This window comes from Eleutherodactylus coqui, chromosome 3, assembly GCF_035609145.1.
Source record: "Eleutherodactylus coqui strain aEleCoq1 chromosome 3, aEleCoq1.hap1, whole genome shotgun sequence".
NCBI classification, from domain to species: domain Eukaryota; kingdom Metazoa; phylum Chordata; class Amphibia; order Anura; family Eleutherodactylidae; genus Eleutherodactylus; species Eleutherodactylus coqui.
This window is the reverse complement of record NC_089839.1, coordinates 160,379,589-160,403,979: the sequence shown is the minus strand read 5'-3', so window position 1 is coordinate 160,403,979 and position 24,391 is coordinate 160,379,589. Positions and strand designations below refer to the sequence as shown.

Sequence of the window (24,391 nt, the reverse complement as noted above, 5' to 3'; positions counted from 1 at the left end):
TAGGTGCATGAAAAGATCGCAGCTATACTGCACTAAAGATCGCATGAACGGGTGATTTCAAGCTATTTTAATTAGCTGTGGTGCATGTTTTCCAGCTTCCATAGAAGTCTATGGAAAGCACACACCAAAGATAGGTCAGATCCTATCTTTTCTCACACCACGAACTTTAGATGCAAGCTTTGCAGTCGCATGTCCTATCTTTGATTGGTGCGAGTATTTAGCGCATCTAAAAATTCCTTCATGTGAACGCTTCTATAGGAAACCATTAGTTCTAATAGACACAATCTTTTCACACGCCTCTAATGCGCTAAAACAGAGCTCGTGTGGACGAGACCTGATAGTCATCCTGTGTAAAAGGGGCCTTAATCAAGAGAGTGGTTCAAAAAGTTAAGAGAAGAGATCACTACCTTGCACAAACAAGGAAAAGGATACAAAAATGTAGCAAAGGTACTGAATATTCTAAGGCTGAATGCCCATGGGCATATTTGCACTGTGTGTCCGGAGCGAGCAAATACTGCTCATAGACATACTATGGAAAACACTTTTCCATGCCCATAAGCAGTCATAGCCACGTGGCGAGTCATAGCGGATCCGCGTTATTGCCGGCACGCGACTCTCTGCACCGTGCATGTGTGTCAGCGCTCCAGCCGGCAAATCCACAGAGCAGAATGAAGACAAGATGACAGGTACACGGGGGTCAATGCCGGGGCATAAGGTCTGATTCCGTTGTGAGACTTCACAGTCGAAATCTACCCCTTCCGTGTACATTCGGCCTTAGGTCGCCTGCAGACGGGCGGGTCAGATCCGGCGGCGAGGATTCTCGCCACGGGACCCTGTTTGATGTGCCGGCTTGCCGGGCAGCCGGCGCATGCGCAGACCAGAGCCGGCGGCGGGTGAGTGACATTTCTGTGCGGGGCTCGAAATAGAACACGCCGCGGTTTGTTTGCCGCGCGGGATTTCACGCGCCCAAACCGCGGCCGTCTGTATAGGATTGCGTTTGTTAACGCAATCCTATGCATGCTTCCAGCTGCGGAAATCCCGCCGTGGAATTTCCGCTCGTGTGCAGGCGGCCGAAGAGAGAGAGTTGGAAGCATAGTTTGTAAGTTCAAAATTAAATAAATACTGGCTACACTAGTTGGAAACAGCAGAAAGAGAAAGCAAACTGAAGTAAGTTCAGAGAAGAGCTACAAGGATGGTGAGCGGCCTGCAAATCATGTCCTATGAAGAACGGTTAAAGGGTCTGGGTATGTTTAGTTTGCAAAAAGGAAGGCTGAGAGGAGACTTAATAGCTGTCTACAAATAATAATAATAATAAACTTTATTTGTATAGCGCCAACATATTCCGCAACACTTAAATAGACAGGGGATACAGAAAGACAAAAGTACAAAAATTACAGAACCACAGTTACATATAGCAATCAGTTGATTGGTACAATAGGGGTGAGGGTCCTGCTCCAACGAGCTTACATACTACGAATAGTGGGGTGATACAGAAGGTAAAGGGGCTGGAGATATGCACGGTATGGCAAAGTGGAAGAGTGAGCGATGTTATACACATAGACAATGGTCAGACATTTAGCCGTGTGACAGCAGAAACGGTGTGACTGCAGGAGCGGTTTATGATGGCTAGCAGGGATTGCAGTCACTAGGGCAGAGAGCATGTTATCAGGCGGAGAACAGAGGGGTTTGTTTAGGGAATTCGGTATGCCTCCCTGAAGAGGTGCGTTTTTAGAGCACGCCTGAAGTTCTGCGAGTCCTGGATTGCTCGGGTAGCCTTTGGTAGTGCGTTCCAGAGGACCGGTGCTGCTCTGGAGAACTCTTGGAGGCGGGAATCAGAAGTTCGAATTAAAGGGGCGCTCAGTCTGGTTTCATTAGCAGAGCGGAGAGCCCGGGCTGGTTGATGGATTGAGATGAGGGAGGCGATATAGGGGGGCGCTGCACTGTGGAGGGCTTTGTGGATGAAATTGGCAAGTTTAAATTGAATTCTGTATTTAACGGGCAGCCAGTGCAGTGACTGGCACAGGGCAGAGGCGTCCGAGTAGCGGCTGGACAGGAAGATGAGCCTAGCTGCCGCATTCAGGATGGATTGGAGAGGGTAGAGTCTGGTGCAGGGGGGGCCGATCAGCAACGAGTTGCAATAATCGAGCTGGGAGTGGATGAGGGCAACAGTAAGCGTTTTTAGCGTGTCCACAGTGAGAAAAGAGCGGATATCTGAAGGGCTGTCACAGTGCAGAGGGATCAGCCCTATTCGCATTTGCACAAGGAAAGACCAGAAACAATGGGATGAAACTGAAAAGGAGTAGACACAGAATAGATATTAGAAAAAAACTTTCTGACAGTGAGGGTGTTGAATGAGTGGAACAGGTTGCCACAGGAGGTGGTGAGTTCACCTTTAATAGAAAGTCCTTCAACAGAGGTTGGATAGACATCTGTCTGGGATGACTTAGTGAATCCTGCACTGAGCAGGGGGTTGGACCCGATGACCCTGGAGGTCCCTTCCAACTCTACCATTCTATGATTCTATCACTAGATGCCACCAGATTCCTAAGAGAGCAGTTGGTCAAAAACTTTTGAGCAACTGCAAAAGGCCTGCAGCAAGATTTTGTGGCAGCAGGCACTGGGGCTTCTGTCTGCACAGTAAGAGTGCTTTTACTCACAACGATTTATCGTTCGCAAGAGCAAACAATGTCAGAGTTCGCTCGTTCAGGCAAATACGTTTGCTCATTCACCTGCTAAATCGTTCAGTCATTCACACACACTATAAGAAAATGAGAACAACAAAAAAGTTTTTAAAAATAAAAGGTTCGTACATGGTATAATATGCAGTATATTACAAAGCTAGATGAAAAAAACTGAAAGGAAATTCTACGCAGAGATTACCTTATACTGATCACCCTTGTCCAATTGCTCAGATTTGTATTCGGTATCAGGCAAATGACCCTCATTTTTTCCCTCTAGTGAAGTTTGATAAGTTGCTCTTCGAATGTGAAGGTTTCATGCTTTGGTGTTTGACTTTAAGACAACCTGATCTATGTAAGACCTCTGACCAAGAGTTTTCTGTTGGAGACTCCAGATGTTAGCAGTTACTGGCTCCACAGACAGGCCGCTTCCTGTGTTTATTACAGGTCAGACTTTTACCATAATATAAGTGGGGCTACAAAGTTTAATTGCCTACAACATAAATCGAGATATAAAAAGGATTTAACTTGCTTGCCATCAGCCTGGCCATTCAGCACAGCTTGTGTATTACTCCTGAAAGCTGCTTATGCTGAAATAGAGGCGATTTATGTTGTGATTAAAAATAACCAATTCTAGTGGGATATGTTATATTTTTTAATATCCCAAATTAAGAGAACGGCCTGAGTCTGTTATCTGTGCCCTGATAGAACCTTGCATACATTTTTCAATAAAAATGTTACTTTACATAATTAATCCATTATTCGAAAACATTAGCAATAAACACATTTTCCAATTCCCAGACATGTGATCTGTGTATATTACATTAAAGGGAAGCTGGATATTTCCCAAGTAAAATTATCTCTTTTCACAAACTGTTTAATGTAGATTAATGCTAAACAATTTGCCTGAGCTCAATAAAATTTAGGGTCCTCATAACCCATTAAAATTATTAGAGTGTTGACTGCACATGCTTAGCCAACGCTCCATTCAGAGTAAGGTCAATGCTAGAGAAGAATGAACCCCTGCAGTGATAAGGGAATGGGACCGGGTCTTGTGTTCTCGCGATGGATGGGGTTTAAGCGGTAAGACACCCACCAATGAGCAAGTTATTCCCTATCTTTAGATGGCAGTTAACTTTTCATTCTAGAAAAATGGTCAATAACACTTTATTGTCTTCATTTGCATGTAAAAGGTACTCTAGGAACTGTTTGCAGAGCCCAGTGTATGATTAATCACATGCCCAGCTGTGCACACAGCTGCATTGTTCTGCTCTTGGCTGACAGCAGATTACAATGTTATCTGCGGCTTCCTGTGGAGATAACAGCATGCAGTCTAGTAAGAGATACTTTATCTCTCAGTGGCTGAACGATGGATTTTAAGTTCACCTTAAAATAAAAAGTGCACAATGCCCGCATTTACATGTAACGATTATCACTCATTTTCGGTCGTTTAAATGAATTTTGAGCAAAAATCGTTATGTGTAAATGGGCCTCTATCGTCTGCATAAAATGAATGATGAATGATAAGCGAATGAATTATCATTCATTGTTCAATTGTTGGCTGCGTTAACACTGAATTATTATCGTTCAGTTTCCAGGATAATTGTTTTGTTTAAATGGACCCAAAGAGTTAATTTTCTGCTAATCTGTTCCACTTTCGATTAGTGAATAGTAGAGGGGGTGGAAGTTAGCCAAGAAGCGTGGCTTAATAATCTTTGTGTCTACAGGTAAGGCAGAAGGGGGGAAGCTCCTGCTGCAGTTAATTGTTTTATAGCCAGACATGGAATAGTAAGTCTTCTGGAACACAGAGAACATTTCTTTATATATTTTTAAATTTTAATTGCAATATAAGAGAAAATAGAATCAACTAGAAGGAGAAAATTGAGGGAGAAATTGCTGAGACTGGATTTGTTCTTTTTCTGTTTAGTGTTATTTTGCTTTGCTGCTATTATTTCACTTTGTTCTTGACAGTAAAGCTAACTATAGCCATTAAAATGTTGTTGGCTGAACATAAACAGGCATGTTATTTCTGTGGAGCACAGGAGATAAGTGGCTTCCAAGCACATCTGGCATTGATTGTCTCATTGAAAACAACAGGAGAAGACAAGGTTGAAATGCATTAACCTATAAAAACAAAATTCTCAATATATGTTCAGTCATTGCAGTCATATATGCAATATATAGGACCAATGAAAACAACATCAAAATGAGTGCATGACAATATAAGTATAATCATTAGAAAATATGGTTATTGTATACACAAATAAGGCCATGTTGACCATACATTTAGGCTAAAGTAGGTGTAAAACTAATATGAGAAAATACATCAACATTTCAAACCATGCTCCAAACTGGAGGCAGTACATCGACGACAAGCATAAACCACAATAATACATGCAACATTGCATGACCATGTGGGAAAAGTTTCAATATACTGTACATGAATTACTAACCAGAGTGACATCTTATAGTAAAGCACAATTCTCCCATCCATTCCCCACCGCAGACCAGCATGTTTCACCACTTAGCTTCCTCTGGGGAACTTTCAAAATTCTGTTTCTCCAAATGGGAGACATTATGGAACATTTTGGCTCTCCCCATAAGTATGAACATTTTGGCTTGAAAGGATCCATTGAAAAAGTATCTTGCATATGGTTAGCTTAACGGGGTTGTCTGAGATAAAAAAAAATTCTTCAAAACAGCTCCCAAGTGGCCAAAACACAGCAAACAGCTGATGCTCCCCGCCGGCATCTACGGGTCTCCCTGGTAACATATTTTTTACAGGCTACAGTCAGCCTGTGACATCCCTTAAATCTGCTGCTGCAGCCAATGACAGAACTCAGCACTGAGAAGACAGTAGGATCTGTTATCGGCACGCACACTTTAAAGGGGTTGTCCAGGTTTTGAAAAACATAGCAGCTTCTTCCAGAAATAGGACCTACATTGGTCTACAGGATATCTAGTATTGGAGTTAAGCTCTGCTGTCGTGAATTGGGACAAACTGCTACACCACAAACAACCTGTAGACAGGTGTGGTGCTGTATTTGGACTAAATCAGCAATGTTTTTCTAATCCTGGACAACCTCTTAAACAGGGAATGTTCAGATTAGTTCACACAATTGTCTGTCCTATTCATCTGAATGGGGTTTGCAAGAATCTGAGCATATGATTCAGAAACAGTCCCATTCATGTATTCAAGTGTATGGAAGTAATTTTCTGTTCTGCGATAGACCTGCCATGTCTGAACTTACTCTTATACTCCCAGATGTTCATGAGTATTAATTACAGTTTGAATCAGCCAAACCCCTTAGTGGATGGTATGAATATTCTTACATTAGGATGGCCATACCCATAAGATAGTTAACTGTCAACCAACTGGTACATCCCACAGCCAACCCAAAAAGCATGCATATTTATTGTCTCTTGTGTATGCCCAGCTTATTTGTGTCTATAACTGTGTTATTTTCACATTTATCAACCATCGATGTTGGAAAGTTATATTTAGCGGGGTTATCCTACAAAAATCATGAATCACCTATACACAAGATATATGATAAATGATTGATGGCAGAGGGTCAGGCCACTAACAACCCCCATGAGTATGAGAATGGCGTTTCCCAATGTCCTGGGTGAATGGAGTGGTTGTGCACATGTGTGACCACCAATCCAACTACTCGTAAAAGGGTTCAGACATGAGGAAAAAAAATTAAAATTACTTACCTTGCCTGACCAGGACCCATCGTCAGGCATGTCCCCTTCATCGGGCATCTTCTGTGGATTCTAGAAGCAGAGCTGGAGCGGTCAAAATGACCGCTTCCTGCTCTGCTCCGTCCGTCAACCACTTCCGAGGTGAATGGACGGGCCGCCCACAGCAAGCACATCACAAGCAGTGCTTGCTGTGGGCGGACCGTCTGTCTTGGCTGAACTGCAAGATCTGCGCGTGGGCAGTTGAGAGGTGGCCTGTCCTGACTCCAGTCAGAGGGCACCTGTCTTCTGCGCCTGCGCGCAATCCCAGAGGGAGGCGGCCCATCCTGGCTCGTTGGAGGAAGAAGCCTGCTGGGAGATGACCCCCACTGCACACCAACAGAAGAAAAAGGTAAGCATAGGTTTTTATGCTTTAACACGCCAAAAATCGTGGGTTCCCTGTGTCCATTAGGCAGACCAGGGAACAATGTCTGGTAAAGCATAAAAACCTTATTCGGGTCAGAACCCCTTTAATGAAGAAGGTCAAGTACAGCACTAAGCAACCTCCATTAGCCCCACAGAGGTCAATGGAGCAGAGGCCTTGTGGTGTGCTTTGGTGCATAGGTGATATTTTCTTGGCACAAACCCTTTAAAGGGAACCTGTCATCACCTATAAACCCCATAAACTATGTTATTGGGCTCAAATGTTAGGGAATGGGGAGTCCAGTGAGCTGTGTTTTATACTCACTGAGCACCCTGTTCCAGCCTTGTCCCCGTAAACGTGGCGCAGACCAGCAGCTTGGCTCTTTCTCAGCGCACAGCTCCCATAGAGATGAATTGGAGATGTGTATGCAGAAAGAGTCAAGCTGCATGAACATACCAACTTCGCGGGGACACTGTGCTAGAACGGGGCGCCCAGTAAGTATGAAACACTGCTTCCCTCTTGTTCCCTCACCGTTGAGCTTAGTTTATGGGACTCAGAGGTGATCACAGGTTCCCTTTAAAGGAAACTTACTGTAAGAATGGTTTTGAAAAAGCTATTTGGTGACTATTAAAATGTCATATCTTACTGTTTTGCTTTTATTACTGCTTGAATATCCAGGCCTGGGCTGCACTCCGTAGAGATTATGATGACAACATGTCTTTCTGTCGGGCAGACGGTTGCCATGAAGACCTTTACCTTTACATTGGAAGTAGGTCTCCTTTAAATTACAAGCTACTGTCTGTCAAATAACATAAGAATAGGCAATAGTTCCTGCAATACTAGACTGAATGAACACACTTTATGAGTCTCTCAATCATATTATATTACTTTATACTCTTATTGTAATAAAACTTCATTTTTCCAGGAAGCAATATATAAAATAAAGAGTGATTAGCGTTCTCCACTATTTTATGGTATTTACTAAGAGGAAACCAATTAAATGTAACTCTTGGAGCTGTCACTGCTCATTATTCCACCCCATTGTCCTGCAGTGTCGTGGGGTGAGACAAACAGCTCCCGTCCTCTGGCCCTTTTCTCACTCTAGAGAATTAGGCCAAAGCTTCAAGGTCTTTGCCATTTTCCAGACTCTTAAGTTATTGTTAAACAGAGAAAAGCCTCTTCTCCTTGGCAGAACCTTTGTGAAACATTTGCACTATGTGATAATAAAATGCAGGAACAGACAGCTGAGCGTTTTCATGTCTCCAGCTGGTGACTGCCCTCCAACAATGCTCTGCGCCCCTTTTTATTTCACAGATTCTAAGTTTTTTCCACTTTTTTTTCCAGGCGGCTTGATTTAAACCCTTCCTATTACAGGTCAGGTAAAGGCCATGATTCAACTCAATGAATGATGTTTATCTAAAGTGTCAACATTTTTCCTTTCATCGGAAGAACTTCTCATATTTGTTCTGTAAGTGCCACAGTCATATCAGTTATTTCAGAAAGTGAACCGTAAATAAGAGTATAGTATGCCAAGCAATAAATTACTTTACATTCACACTTCATCAAATAAATTAGATAACTAGTTAAAGGGATTGTTCAGCTTTAAAGCATTGATGGCCTATCCTCTGGGTAGGCTCTCAGTAGTAGATTGGGGGGGCGGGGGAGCCATCTAGGATCCCTGTCAATTAGATTTTTGCCATGCTGTTGTACTTATACACTGAGCTGATTTCTGCAGGAAGCAGAGAGCTTTATTCCCACTGTAGTGGCCAAGGTTGGAATTACAGGCAAAGATCCCATTCACTTCACTGGGAACTTGACCTGCAATACAAAGCCTCACCACTACAGTGGGAACGGAGCTGTTTGCTTCCTGCAGAAATCAACTCTTGTTGATTGTTCAGCTTTAAAGTATTGATGGCCTATCCTCTGAGTAGGCTCTCAGTAGTAGATTGCATGGTGCAACAGATATGTAGGATCATCTGACCAGGCGTTGTTTATCCACTGCTCAGTGATCCACTTTTTGCACTTTTTTTGCCCACTGGAGTCTCACCTTTCTGTTTCTCAAAGACAGCAATGGCACTAGAACGGGTCATCTGCTGTTATAGCCCATCCGTGCAAAGGAACAGTGAGTTGTGGGTTGGAGCACCAGAGTTGCATTGCGCTGCAATTTGCTTGACTGTGCGCCACCTGTTTTTCGGAACAATTCTTGCCATCCTCCTCTGACCCCTTTTGTCAATAAGCTGTTTACATCTATCGGATCCCCTTTTACTGGATGTTTTTGCTTGATAAAATAACCTCTAAACCTAGTGAGTTGCCCTTTTTGAACCCTCTCCAGTTTTGCTATGTATCCTTTTGAAGTGCTGGGTTCAAAAATGCACCCAATATTCCATGTGAGGTTTTACAGGGGTTTTTATCCCTACGTATCACTATGCACCCTGTAATTGTATTTGCTTTGTAGCTGCTGCTAATTAGGTTATTGACTTTCTCTTGCTCTGTTATCTGCTATGGATGACGTAAAATGTCCATGTAACTGTACTATTACTGCATTATTTTACATTTATAATAGGACAAGAGGGAGGGTAGATGTAATTGTTAATAACTTATTTTACATACACTTGTCCACAAAACTTTCCATGGCAATTTTATTTTTACACTATATCTATGGGGATTTTATTTTACAGAAAAGTATTACATATTAAAAGTTCTGTTCTCTATGAAATGTGGACAACAGTCGAGTTTTTATTCTGGCTTGAACAGAACATAGCAGAGTTCACATCTGCACACACTGGGTGCTCTCCCAAAGTTACATCATCTGCTTTTATGGAAAGAACGCTGAAATATATTTCCTGACCACCCTTTGTGATACAAAGCCCGGAGGCTTAAAGTGACCCTTTGGTTTTAGCACAAAATTCTTTCCCGAAATAGGAGAAAAGTGGGTATATTACCCGCAGCTGTTTTTCTCTGCCACCGCTTATATCTGCTAGTTTCAGGCCCTGTTTTCACCAGTTTAAGATATGCTGCAGAAATTTTCTAACTACCTAATGCACAGTGCGAACTACTCTCTGATTGGCCAGTGCTGATCACATGTGCCGCTCTGACCAATTAAAGAACATTGGTAATTTATCACTGTCAAAATCAGTAGTCTGAAGATTGCATGGGACATCTTGGAAGCCCAAAAACAGGACCCAAAAGAAGATTAGAGGGATGACCGAGAAGAACAACTGCAGGTAATATACAATAATCCCCCTCTGGTGCTCGGACAAAATTTTATCCAGTTTTGTCCAGTTGCTTTAAAAGGATCTCTCAGCATTCCTGATATGTCTACATTGATAAATATTTGTATTCTTCAGGACTAACAATTTTGTAGCATTTTTTTAGAACTCTGCATTGTTCTGTTCCTGTTATTCTCATACATTTTTGAATAAAGTGACAATTACAGCTGTAACTACATTTGGTTGGGATGTTTTTATGCACTTTCTGAGACATAGTGGCAAAGAAGTTTCACAATATCTCTCTGCTTTTGGAACAGTTTTTTTTTTCAAAAAGCTTCACAAAAAAGTGGCTTCAGATGTGTTATAGTTAGTTATTGCAGGGAATAGTCATACATTGAACAACTTTGTGTCTTATATTTGTGATGAATACAACCACTTTGTAGAGGTGTCACGGTTTGTTGGCATGTGCTCTTTGTCATTTTGGGGCTAGACAATGACAGGAGCACTTCTCTACAGGTGTTGGTCAATTTGGTTGGCTGTGGGGAGGTTTAGCCCAGTCAGCCAATCACTGCTTTTCTCTGCACATTTATTCCAGCCCCTCCTCTCAGAGGGCGCTGGTTATTCTCCTGTCTGGTTTGTGCATACATGCTGGTCAGACTTCTATCTGTTTGTTGATTTTTATTTGAATCCTGTCTGTTTCTTGTCATATCTGACTCCTGAATCCTCTTTGACTAAACGTCTGACTTATGTCTGAATTCTATCAGATTCATGCCTAACACCTGTCTGAATCATGTCTTATGTTTGACTCTGACTTATGTCTGACTTATGTTTGACTGATGTCTGAATTCTGTCAGACTCACGTCTGACACCTGTCTGAATATTGTCTGACTCCAGTCTGATGTTATGCCTAACGCCGATGCCTGAATCCTGTCTGTTTTATGTCTGACTTCTTCTCTGAACTCTGTCTGATTCCTGGTCTGTAAGCAGTCTGACTCCTGTCTGAGGGCTCCTTTACATGAGCATATGCGCAATTGTGCATGCCTGAGCGCAACGTATTTGTGCCGCGAATTAGTTTTTCTGCGCATGTATTGGTGTGTTTTACTGTACCTTTTGCTCCCACTGGGCACTTATTCGGCAGACAAACGCACCCCAAATTAAATAGCTTTTGAGCCTAATGCGTTCCAGATGTGTTCTGCTGTTTTTCACTCACCTGCTTGCGTATTTGTCGCATATTTCTGCAACCCCTGAAGACTTCTATGGGGACCTGCGGTGCGCAAATGTGCACAAAAGTAGAGCATGCAGCGTTTTTTTAAATTTTGCACATGCGAAATGCGCGCACAAAATTCGTTGAAGAACGCTGGGTACGAGAAACCACCCTAAATTTATTGGTTTTGGTTTTAAACACCAAAATGTACATTATGGCGGGGTAAGTACACAAAGTAACGCAAAATAACACCTAGATCACTGACACTCAGTCTTTAGAATATAGTCCCAGAAAGATTTTCATTTTGATCTTGCCAACATGAGCAGAATGCTATTATACCGATGATGGATGTGGCTGTGATCTATAGAACAAAGCCGTCACCATTCATTCTCACTGAGCTAGGACAAATTGTGAGAAATGTGATGTTAATTACACAAATGAGCAGATGTGACCTGCAAGTCAGGCAGTAAGTGAAAGCATAGAGTCAAACTTGTATTAATCTTCAGATACGCAACATATGGTGTGTGTACAGAGTATGGATCTGATCTGGCAACCACATTTATTACAAGCTAATATGGCAATGAATAGAAATGGTGGCTTATATTAAATTTGATGTGTCTGAGACTGCAAGCTTTATCAAACAATACCCAGATTTAGTGGGGCACATTTACTAACACTGTTGAAAAGTTAGACAGCGCAAGCTTAGACCAGACAGTCTTAAAATGCATCCGATTCATCACAGCAACTCATGCTGTATGGTAAATCCATTGATTTTTTTAGAGTCATGGGTCAGGAAGGGTATTGTTTCTTCTTAGCAACAGCACATAGAGCGTGTGAGGAGACTTATGCAGTCATCCATGCTTCTCCTCTCCTTTGCCAATGCCTCAAGTCTCCCCCACTCCTGGGGTCAATACACTAATGTTGGACACATATTACCCCATTGCTACAATTAATGTATTCCCTCCAGCATGGTTGATTTAGAGGTTCACCCTGAATGCATATCTAATGCTGGTTTTAACATACTTAAATAAAAGAGAAGTCGGATATTCTATCCCATTGCCTCTTAACTTTTCTTTGGAACATTGTGCCGACATACCAGTTCTTTACATGCAGTGCACCTACATTTGGTGTGTCCACTTGGTTGGCAGCACCTCCATCCCTTGTTTTTGATAACCCTCCTCACCTTTTGGGTTTTGCTCCACCCTTTTCTTTCATCTTCATCTACCATAGGTGCAGTGGGACCATTTCAAAGCACAACCAAGTGTAATCCCAAACATAGAGAGAGGTTTCAAAAAGATCTAGACAAGCTTGAACACTGGGCAGCGACTAACAGAATGGTATTTAACAAGGAGAAATGCAAGCTCCTACATCTGGGCAAGAAAAATGAAAAACGCACTTGTGAAAAAGACTTGGCTATACTTATAGATCGCAGACTGAACATGAGTCAACAGTGTGAAGTAGCAGCAAAAACGGCAAACACAATTCTGGAATGTATGAACAGAAGCATAGAGTCTAGATCACGTGAGGTAATTATTCCCCTCTACTCTTCCTTAGTCAGACCTCATTTGGAATTTTAAAAAAGACAGACAAACTAGAGCAAGTTCAGAGAAGAGTTACCAAGATGGTGAGCAGTCTGCAAATCATGTCCTATGAGGAGCGCTTAAAGGATCTGGGAATGTTTAGCTTGCAAAAAAAGAAGGCTGAGAGGAGACTTAATAGCTGTCTACAAATATCTGAAGGGCCGTCACAGTGCAGAGTGATCAGCCCTATTCTCATTTGAACAAGGAAAGACTAGAAGCAATGGGATGAAACGGAAAGGGAGGAGACTCAAATTAGATATTAGACATTGAGGGTGACCAATTACTGGAACAGGTTGCCACAGGAGGTGGTGAGTTCTCCTTCAATGGAAGTCTTGATAGGCTGGACAGATATCTGTCTGTGATGATTTAGTGATCCTGCACTGATCAGGGGGTTGGACCAGATGACCCTGTAGGTCCCTTCCAATTCTACCATTCTATGATTCTATGAACTATGATTCTATAATCTAAAGTTAATTCAGCCTAATAGTGCATACACACAAATGACACCTAAACTACTCACAAATACTACATGAAACTTAACTATCTAAATTTATCATTTCTAATTATCCAAATGATGCACTGATACCCACAAACTATAAACATCCTGGTCAGGAAGTGCTTAAACCAAGATATAAGACGTATTTCCATGTTACAAAAGCATGCTCAGTGTATACTTATACATAATAGACTTCTTAGCATTCAGTGCTCTGATAGCAACATCACAGATATGTTAATATTTTGTATTAAGCATGCCTTGGATTTAATCCCATTCAAGCAGGACAATTTTAGGTGTAACGCCTCTCCTTGTGTACAGCTATAATTTACAGATTAATTTTACAGTCGTGGCGCCCGTGGCAGAAATCTGCTGCAGATAAAACAGTTATTGATTTCTTTCTTTAGCTTGAGAACGTGTTAACTCCCAGAGGCATGAAGAGCCAGAAATCATTAATAATGGTTCTTAATTGAGGTGTTGTAAAGCCTTCTGGTTTTTGCCAGTGGCAGTTTTGTATTTTCTTTGATGCCTATAAAATTACCTAGTGTTCGGTAATATCAGGAAGCGCGCAATTTGTGATACTGCTGTGATGTGGGAAGCTTGTGTCTGATGCTAGCGGGATTTTTACTCTATTTAAGGAGAACTTATCACTAGAAATAGGATATATTTTTTTATTTGAAAACCTCCAAGAATAAAAACTCTCCTAATAATGTGCCATGAAAAATAATACAAAAAAATACTGCATGAGATCTCACAGCCGGGTCGGGTTCCGCTAGCGGGATCCGACTCTGTACCCGGCCAGAGACCCCTGCTCACCTGTCCAGATTCGTTGCGGATGTGCCGGACGGTGCACATACACAGTGCAGGGAATGCCGCGGATCTCCGGCGATTTTGAAATTGACATTTCGGAATCGCCGTGGATCTGATGGCTTCCATTGACTCCAGTGGAAGTCGTCCGTGCGAGTCCCGCACGAAAATAGAGCATGCTGCGATTCTTCCTCAGCGAGCAGAAATCGCAGGTGATTTACGCTCGCGTGCGTGGAAGAATCATTTTGCATTCCATGCTTTGGAGGGACATTGATGTGGAATCCACGGCCAGACGCCGCCGCGAATTCCTCAGCAAAAATCCGCCTATGTTCCTGAGGCTAATTCCACACAAGCGATTGCGATTTTGCTGTGAGAAAACCATGGCAAAATCGCATCTTTATTCACTGCGATTTGTTAACATCAGCTATGTTTGTTTTGGAGAAGAATCTTGCATCGCATCTCTGCCGCCCGCGATAAAATTGTGTGATTTTTTTTTGTCGCAAAAGTCAATGGGACTTTGTAATGTTAAAATCGCATTGCGATGCGATAAAAAGAGGCTTCCAGAGGAATAGATGGGAGATAAAAATTAGCACATCGCAGAAAGATACAGCGAGCAACGACTTTTTATCTTCTCAACATCACATCAGTGAAAACATCGCAGATGGGAATGAAACCATTGTAAATCATTAGGGCTCATGTCCACGGGCGGGTTTGAATTCCAGGATCCGCGTGGGACACCCGCACGGATGATCCGGAGTTCAAGCTGCCAATAGACAATCGTCGGCACCCGCAGCCTAATAAAAGAATGTGGGTTTGTTTTCCGGACCTTTCGGTCCGCATAAAGAGTCGCAGCATGCTCCGTTTTGCCCGCGGATCCTGCAGGGACAGCTTTCATTTAAGTCATTAACTCCTAGAGGCATGAAGAGCCAGAAATCAATAATGTGAAACCATTCCATTGAAGTCAATGGAAGCCGTCCGATTTGCAGCACACCCGGAACTGTCACTCCGGGTGTGCTGCGGGTCCTGCGGGAAAGCAGGAAATTAAAATAAAAAATCTCCACAGCGCATGTGCGGGGGGGCACGCTGGACGGCGGGCAAACCCACATGCCAGTGCGCCCACCCACATGCACGGAGGAGATGACGGATGATCCGCACGCATCCGGACTGGTAAGTATTGTCCTCATGCCACGGACAGGGTGGGATCCTGACCCACCCGTGGATATGAGGTCTTAGTTTCATATTCTGCTTTTTTACTGACTATCGCAGCAGGTGAAAATCGCGCGATTTTACAGGGACGCATAAATCTCGCACAAGCATGAACCCCATTCTTTTGAGTCAGGTCATATACCTGAGCTGTTTTTTCTCACATCTCATTGCGAAAAAAAACGCTACATGTCCTATCTTTGGGCGTTCCCTCAGAACACATCGTCATTGTTTCTCAATGGGACAGGAAAACATATAGCACGGCCTGCGATGTGCACACGAGTGCGATGCAAGGTTTTCCATTGAAAACAATATGAAGCACTTGGCGATTCTCCGACCGCTATGGATTTTAAATTTGTAGCATTTCCACAAGTAAATCCATGGCCAACTTAGCACCATTTAGGTATAGATTTGGCCATTGCAAATGGCCTGTTATGACATATTGATAAGGTAGGCCATATTTTACTGATCACTGGAGACTTGACATTTGGGATCCTCACCAATTCATAGAACAAACTGGCACTCTATGGTGCTGTGCCAGAACGAAATGGGGCTGTGACGCAGTTCTAGGCCCAGTGCTTGCTTGGAGTGACGATCTGCCACAAAATGACAAAGGGGTCACAGCTGATCTACCCTAGAGATCACGAAGGGTCCAACTGGTTGCTCAGTAAGTTATGGCATAGCATAATGATATTCTATAAATTACCGTGGTATGAAAACCCTATTAAATATGACATAATCAGGTATTTTCACACTTACCTGTAATAATGTAGTTGAGTCTCCAGCTGGTCGATATGCATCTGGAGTACAGGAACTCTGCGTGATTTTTCTTCCAAGTCCTTCACTTTACTATAAGATGCCAGGACTGCTTGACGGGCATCTTCTACCCTCCTTCTCATCTCTGCCTGTTCCTTCAATAGCTGCTGGTTAGATTCCTCCAAGTAAACGAGAACTTTTTGAGTTTTGCTTAATTTCTCTTCCAAGTCTTTTTTTACTTTCATCACTTCTTCTATTTGTCCATCTTTAGAGCTCTCTATCACGTTGAATTCTCTTTGGACACATCTGGTTGTCACAGTGTAACTCTCAGATAAAACCCTTCTGTTAGCAGAAGTACCACTCATCTCCATTGGTTGTGACGCTCGACTTCTATAAAGGCCAACCTACAAAAACATAGAGAAAAAACAGCCTTAAGATATGTGCCTAAAGCCCTTTACTAACGTACCAAGGGTATACCATAATATGATGCAGTAACTTAATGGAATTTTGCTGTTGTCATTCAGCCCATAAAACATCGAAAGGGGTTTTGCGAGAGTTTTTAAAACATGCAGGGAGCAAAGTAATTTAAAAACACTACTCACTTTTTAAAAGTCACGCAGCTCCAACCTGCACCATTAGAGTTCTGAAAGTTCCGATAGTCGTCACCTGATGTTCACTGTCACATGTTCACTTCATCCAATCACTGGCCTCCGTGGTCATGTGCCATTCATGCACACATGACTGCTGAGGGCAGTGATTTGCTGCACCTGAACAACAAGGGGTGCGTTACCGCTGCAGTAGCTTCCAGGTGCGGATGGTAGCAGACCAAAAGTACTGGAGCTGTGAGACTTTTTAAAGATGATTAGTGTTTTTTCCTTGTTTTTAATTCTCATTTAATTAGCACTGTGTTTTCATATAAATTGTAAGTTTACCTTTGATCATCACTTTATAATTAGACTAAGGCTCACACGAATGGCTCGGATTCTGACTGTGAGCCCAGCTGGTCACCCTGTGTACCTAATTTCTTTGTATTGCGGATGACCGCGGAGGCTCGCAGGCAGTTATGCGCAGTAGAGGTTTTTTTCCATTGTTTGCATTTCCATTATTTGTATGTGGGTACGTACAGCCCATATGCAATGTTAATTGCGTATGGGCAGCAGGTCATTCGCCTCCATTGACATCAATACGGGCCGTCTGCGCTGAGTCCACGGCAAAACAGAGCATGCTGCAATTTTTCTTTCGCTCGCAGAATACTCAGTTGAAGGAAGAATTGAAAGTTCATGCCTTTTAATGCCTGCATTTTGCCTTGGATCCTCCATGTGGACCGCGATCTTGGATTCCGCGATTAGAATCCATTTGTGTGATACCCCACTAAGGGTGCTGATACATGAGCGCTAGCGGCTACCATTAGCACTCACATTTCCTAACAATTGCCAGTTTATACCGACAATTGCAGGTGCAGTCCGGCAATGAGTAAACACTTGTGTAATAGCACTAATTGCCGGGCTGCCCTTGTGCTAGTAGGTACAGTCCAGCAATTGTCAAGAAAATGCGAGCTCTAGCAGTAGCCACTAGTGCTTGTAGAATAGCACCCTAACTACATGAAATACTTAGCATTTTTTTTACTTATGTTGAACTCATCTTGGGTAACATCATGGCTTCGTCTAAGATCTGAACTTGCATCCTCAGCATCATCTTGTTTCTTAGCTATTTATTCAGACCCTGGCTTGCTGTTTTGTTGATCAGGAGATGCATTAGGTATTAGTACATTAGGATATTACAGTGCATAAAAAGTTTCTCAGAATGAAAGTAGTAACATTTAACACAAGGCTTGAGTTTTGTAAATTTCTCTACAATTCCCACCTTGGGGGCAGTTAGCAGTAACAGAAAAAAAATGCATATATAAAAGTGAAAATACTGTCACAATCAAACATGTCGGTAGAAAATACATGGCCTGACAACAACTAAACATGGAGCGTGTTTAACCAAAGGTAAATCACACAATGGGCCAACTGCATGCAAGTATGAATGGCAAAGCTCTCAAGTAGCCTCATAGTAACCCAGTTGAGTACAGCTCTTCGAGCTAACTATAAACCAGAAAACAAGAGGCCCAACCACGGGATACAAGGTAGGCTAAGAAGCCCCTTGGAGAAACAGAGAGATATTTTCAGGTGCATGACAGCGCCAAGAGGGTATATAAAACAACGTCACCTTTAACGTCTCGTAGAGAGACTCTTTCCATAGAAAAAGAAGGAAATCAAGAATAAGGAGAAAGATGAGAAGAGAAAAACACAGAATGAAGAGTTAGAAGAGCATGGAAAGGAGGGACCTACCCGCGAGGCATATGCCAGACTGAAATTGGAACGTCAACCCGAGATCAAGCTAAAAGACCAAGCTATAGTCAACCCATGGGGACCAAACCCTTAAATTCCTCCATTTTATCCAACACAATGGACATTAGCCTCTCATTAACCATGGTCCATGACATGTGTCTCTTGACTTTCGAAAAGTCAAGGGTAGGCTTTTGCCAGGAAGCTGCTATAGTTTATTAAGTAACAACAAAAAGAATTCAGTTATAAATGAGAATGGTCTATGAGCCCAACCAAAATCAAACCTAGATGGGGTTTTTTTGTGATCTGCAAGTCGCCGTTGCAGCAACCTAGAACCCCACTGAGTTCAATGGCAGTGTGAGGTTGCAGGGTTATACAGCGATATTTCCTTGTGCAATCCCTGTCACAGCCAACGTCGCCGTGTGGCCCTAGCTTCATAGAACCACTCTAGCATTTATAGACCCCCGGGGGCATATGAAAAGTCTGCCACTTAATTTTCATAATTTGTGTTACATGTATGATTAACTAGGTTAATGGGAGGGATGTGAAGAAAAGAACTTCTATGGGGACCTTAGTGGCACAGATACACAGAAAGATAGAGCTGGTCCTATCTTTTTGAACACGTATGAAATGCGCGCAAAAAAATTGTTAATGAAAACAAACCCATTGACATCAATGGGTTCTATTCTCTGCATACTGTTAGTGCTTATTCCACACGCGCAGTGCAAGGCACAAATACATTTGTCTGAAGCAGCCCTTAATTCCCTCTTTGGGACCTTTGATAAGGGACAGAATGTTCTGAAACAGCATGCCTGAATTCTGCACTAAAATCCGCACTGCAAACTACGGAATTGTCTGCAGGATTCTACTATTTTACAATCCCACACCAAAATCACATTAGCAGTGCGGATTTTACAGCTGAATATTCCACAGGAGGACGTGTTCTGCAATGCTGCTGCAGAATATTCAATCATGTCTGAAAGGTCCCTTTGAATTTCCTGCTTTCTCTCCATATGGTAAACACTTAGAAACTATTACAATGTCAGAATTGTGTCTGTGAGTAATGGGCTTTAGCTGTATGGAGCCAGTATTCCGGTATATAATCTGTACCATATGGAATAGTTTCCTTACATTTTATGCAACTAACCCTAAAACTGGCGAATACAGCTTCATAAAGCAAAACACAACAGAGCCATGTGGCTATTCAATCCAGATGTCAGAAGACGAGGGCTCTGATTATAAGGAGCACTAGCCAGGCACAAGGTCAAGCTGCAGTAGTATTTGCCAAGACAATCTGAAATGGGATCATTTTATGTTACAATCTTACAAACTAAACCATTTAATTTGCAAGCATATAATGTAATTTGAAGAGCCCACACAATGAAGGAGGTTATGCCAGGCAGAAACATAACTGGGAGCTATGGTCTTCAATGCAAAATCTGTAACAATGCCCCAGCAGCATGATTTATAGCACAGGAGTTTGGGGTACCATCAGGCACCTTGGTGCATATGCATTCTCTATACACAGTTATGCCCCTGATGCCAGGAGCAGTATCAATCATATGAGAAAAGCAGAAACCAGCTCCTCTGCAGTCGCTCAGGACTGGCTATAAACCCCAACAAATGCACAAGAAAAGGAGTAAGTCCAGCGTATGATAAAAAACTCTTTCTCTTTATTGAAAACTCCAGACGGACATCAAGGAACAAGAGGCATGTGCCATCTTACATGTTTCATGGTCTATGATTAAGGGCAATATGCTTGCCTGAAACATGTAAGACGGCACACTGTTTCCTGCATTGTATGCAGTGTCACACCCTTCCCCTTGCTTTTTTTAATCTGCCATAGACTTCAATGGTAGCTTTCTTCATTAAACGCAGAAAGATAGGGCAAGTCCTATCTTTTCTCAAGCACAGGAATTGCGCGTGAGAAATACGCTCATGAGAACGAATTTATTGAAATCAATGGGTATGCTTGTCATGTTTTATGGCCGTGAGATTTCCGCCAGGAGAAGCGCTGCTTCAAAACCTGCAGCACTTAGCCGTGGGTTTTGAAGCAGCCTGGCTGCTCACTCTTCCGCTCCCATAGAGGAGAGCGCAGCCGCAGCGGAAGAAGAAAAAAAATGTACATGCTGCGGCCGGGGAATCCACGCCGCAGCGCCCTCTTCTGCCAGCTTTGCCGTGGCGGATTTGTAGTTCCGTGTGGACGAGATTTCTGAGAAATCTCGGCCACATGGCTGGCTAATCCAGGGATTAGCGGCGTGAGGCAGATTTGCCGCGACGAAATTCCAGACGGAATTTCCGCGGCAAATCCGCCATGTGTGAACCCAGCCTTAGGGTGCTTTCACATCTGTGTCAGAATCTCTGGCCGAAGGTTTCATGACAGATGCGGCTGCAGCGGTTTTTCTTTAATCCCAGCAGATGGGCAGAACCGGGTTAACCCCATTATAATCAATGGGGTCTGTCTGACGCTGCTCTGTTCCGTCCAGAGATGGAACTGTTCTGCCACAGGGTTTCTCCCTTCCTATTTCCCCCAATGGAGCAGGAAAACAAAATCCCCAGCGCTAGTGTGAAAGCACCCTAATGACCATAGCAATTCCATAGTACGCATAAGGTATGTTTACACCTAGCAGTAATTACGTGGCAAATTCCACAGGATTTCCACATCCAAAACAGCAAAAAATGGACAGAAATTGGAAATTTCATGAGTTTATTCACAAGCACCACCGATCCATGTGAAAAATGTCCATGTGTACAGTCCCATGGGTTAAAATGGGGCCGCAATTACACAGACAGCACACTGCCCCAATATATGTTAATACGCTACTGTTCATCCAGCCTAATGGAGTTTTTTGTTTTACAGTTTTTTCCCTTCATTTTACAAATATCCTTACATGCGTATTTTGAACTGCGGGCAAACTGCAGTGAAGTTTGCAACAATTGGGATTTGTTGCTGATTCTGACTTTCCCATTGTCCTCGATGGAGAAAATCCACCAACAAATCCGTGGTGAAAATTTGCAGCATGAATTGACATGCGACGGATTTAAAATCCAGATTCAATATATATGCTGCAGCGTGGGTCTTGAAATGTCATCCGCTTTCACACGGGCCACAAAATCTCACAATTTTCTAGTGATGTGACAGTGCTAAAATATGGAATATATGTGAAGCCGATGCTTTCCAATGGGTTCCTTCACATCAGTGATGTTTTGTAGGCTGCTACATTGCGAGAAAAAAACATTGGGGCATGCTGAACATTTCTGCGATTTGCGATGTTTTGTAGCCCATGTTTCTCTATGGAGCCCTCCTTTGCATTGCATCGCATGGCATGAAATCACAGCTTTTGAGTGGTGCGATGCAACTTTTAAAGTAGCAAGTCCTACTGTTTGTCCCTAAAATAAGCATGGAAAAAAAAATAAAAAAACAATACATTACAGCTGTCTGCTGAGCTGCACTTCTCCTCCCGAAACTCCAGCACACTTGTTTGTAGTCGTCCGCCACCACTTCCTGGTCATGGGATTCATAAATCCCACCTCCAGTAAGTGGTGGCTCTGATTGGTACTCGAGCGCCGCTGCTCAGCCAATCACATCCATTCAATGTAATGGCTGTGATTGGCTCATCGAGCGCTGCATTGATTGGTGATTTTTTTCTCTCGCAATGTAGCAATCTACAAAACATCACTAATGTGAAGGGACCCATTGGAAAGCATGGGCGTCACATACATGCGATTTGCAGCACTGTCTCATCGTGAGAAAATTACATGATTTTTTTTGCCCGTATGAAAGGGGCCTTAGTGTGTGTATGCATGCGTTTTTTTGAGCTGACAAGAAAGCTGATGATGTCACAACTTTTTTCCCCCATCCTAGTGGCATAGTAACTTGTGTGAAAAATGCAGTAAAACGCATGCAATTGCGTATTTACTGCCTTTTTCATGCACCCCATTCATTTCAATGGACAATTTAGTGCATGAAATATGCACTGCAACACAGAAAATAGAAGAGGCAACATAAGATTTTGTACACATGAAATATGCGGCGCTAGTGTGAGAGGCCCAATTGAAATACATGGATCTTTAGTGCAGCGTATTACGCACGCGTGAAAAACATGCGTAATACACGGTAAAACAATGCTTGTGTGAGAATTTGCCTCTGATCTACAGTAGATTTTACAAATGCAATTGAAAGCGTGAAATCTGCTGCGGATCCGCAGAACCTGCGGCCAAACCGTACCATTTAGGTACGGATTTGATGACTGTGATTTTCCAATGTAACTACTTCGGGTTTTTCACTGCGGAAAGCCCACGGCAATTACGCTATGTGTGAAGGCAGCCCAATATGCTGAGTATTCTTTTGAACGCAAATCCGAGACAGATAATACATACCCTTAAATTGCATGTACAGGGCTACTGGTGAGACATAAAGGGTGATCTATGATGAGCTACTTTGGAGCAGGGGGCCCATATACTGTACTGCTTACTCCAAACAACACCAGCACTTATAAAACATACAAAGCAAATGGGAGGGGGAGGAGATATTTAACTGTTGCTACATATGATGACCAGCGCTATAGTGCACTTGGGGCAGATAAGAGCACACAAACAGCACAGTAGCAACACGGGTGGGGGTCAGTATATAGCAAAATATTTTCCAAAGTGTCACATAGTAGCTAAAATCTTACTGGCTGCTATAGCCTCCAATACCCCACTTGTAGCAGCCCCAGAACCCTGGCGCTTACTTGCAATGCCAGGCAGCGGGCATCACTGCTCTGCAGCGCCCCCTTCAGGTCCTCCAGCAGTTGTCGCAGATGCTGATTCTCACCCTCTACTCTCTGGAGTTCATCTTCACCCACAGATCGCCCGCGACTTCTTGGACTTTCCCTCCTTGATGTCTGCGGACTTCTCAGCCGGATCTCATCCTGGATCTGTTCGCTCTCCCGACCTCTGGGCAGCCTGGCAGCACCCGCTCTAGAGCTAAAGTACCCGCACAGCCTGGCATGGAACTGCCTGAAGCTGAGCCGCTCCGGGAGATCATCCAGGAGCTCCTCACACTCCTCTATGCCAGGCTCCAGCCCCAGTACCATGCACAGAGTCCGGAACTCCTCTTTGGAGATGGTGCCCTGTGCCTGCCAGTCCAGGTGATGGAAGACCTCCTGCAGGTACTGATCCAAGCCGGTGGCCAAAACGATGATCTCATTATCCAGCCCGTGCTCCAGCCCGTAGTGATGGGCGAGAGCACTTATTAGCCACTGGGTTCTGCGAGCTGGCCGCACTGGGCTCCACTGCTCTTCCAGGGGCTCCATGCTTAGTTTAGGGACTCCTGGGCATCCTCGGTTTCTCCCTGGTGAAGTTTGTGGCTTCAGAACAACTTTTGAAAAACTTTCGCAAACTTTGAGAACTTTTCTGCTCGTAGATCTGTGGGGTGTGGGCGGGTTGTGGTCAGAGTGTGAGTCCTTTGTGCAGTGTTGTGTGTTGGGTTGTGTGATCGTGTGTGGGGTTCTTGCCTCCTGGAGTAGACTGTGGAGTGCAGCAGAGTATGTCAGTCCTTTCAGGCTCCAACAGAATAAACTGCCTTCCTAGTGTTATCCCTGGTACCTCCCTTGGAGGAGGAGGAGGGTTCACACAAGACATCTCTGGTCAGTGTTCACTTCTTCTCCTATTGTCTGACACATCCTTATTGTTTAAATAAAGTCTATTACTAATGATTTGGGGGTTTTTTTCAACAAATTCTTTCCTCAAAAGCCCTTTTATGTTTCAAATTCAGATTCATGTAGGAGTGTTTAGAGGCCATGAAATCCCTGTGCTCCTATAATGCAAACCCTCCTACTGTATATCGCACATGTTCCCTTTGTGGAAGAGGGGCTTGGGGCCCCCTTAACCACTTAAAGACCAGAATGTTTAGGGACCAGACACGTTACATATGGGGTAGTTTTATGGCCTGGGTTAGTTTTTTGCTTTCCTGGCCTGTCAAAGAACTTTTCATGACATTTAGGGCTATTTTTAATACCCTTTTTCATTGAAAAATGTGT

At 43.2% G+C, this 24,391-nt stretch overlaps 1 protein-coding gene across 1 annotated transcript in view; it reads right to left on the bottom strand.

Annotated features, from left to right (window-relative positions):
- EFCC1 (EF-hand and coiled-coil domain containing 1) overlaps positions 1-23,911 on the bottom strand; it is a 104,449-nt gene extending 80,538 nt beyond the window's left edge. Inside the window, exons 1-2 of the mRNA XM_066596457.1 lie at positions 23,102-23,911; positions 16,042-16,442 (exon numbers count right to left, since the gene is read on the bottom strand). Coding sequence (XP_066452554.1) covers positions 16,042-16,442; positions 23,102-23,665 — 965 coding nt within the window. The 5' untranslated portion in view covers positions 23,666-23,911. The remainder of the gene's footprint in view (positions 1-16,041; positions 16,443-23,101) is intronic.
- Positions 23,912-24,391: the final 480 nt, after the last annotated feature.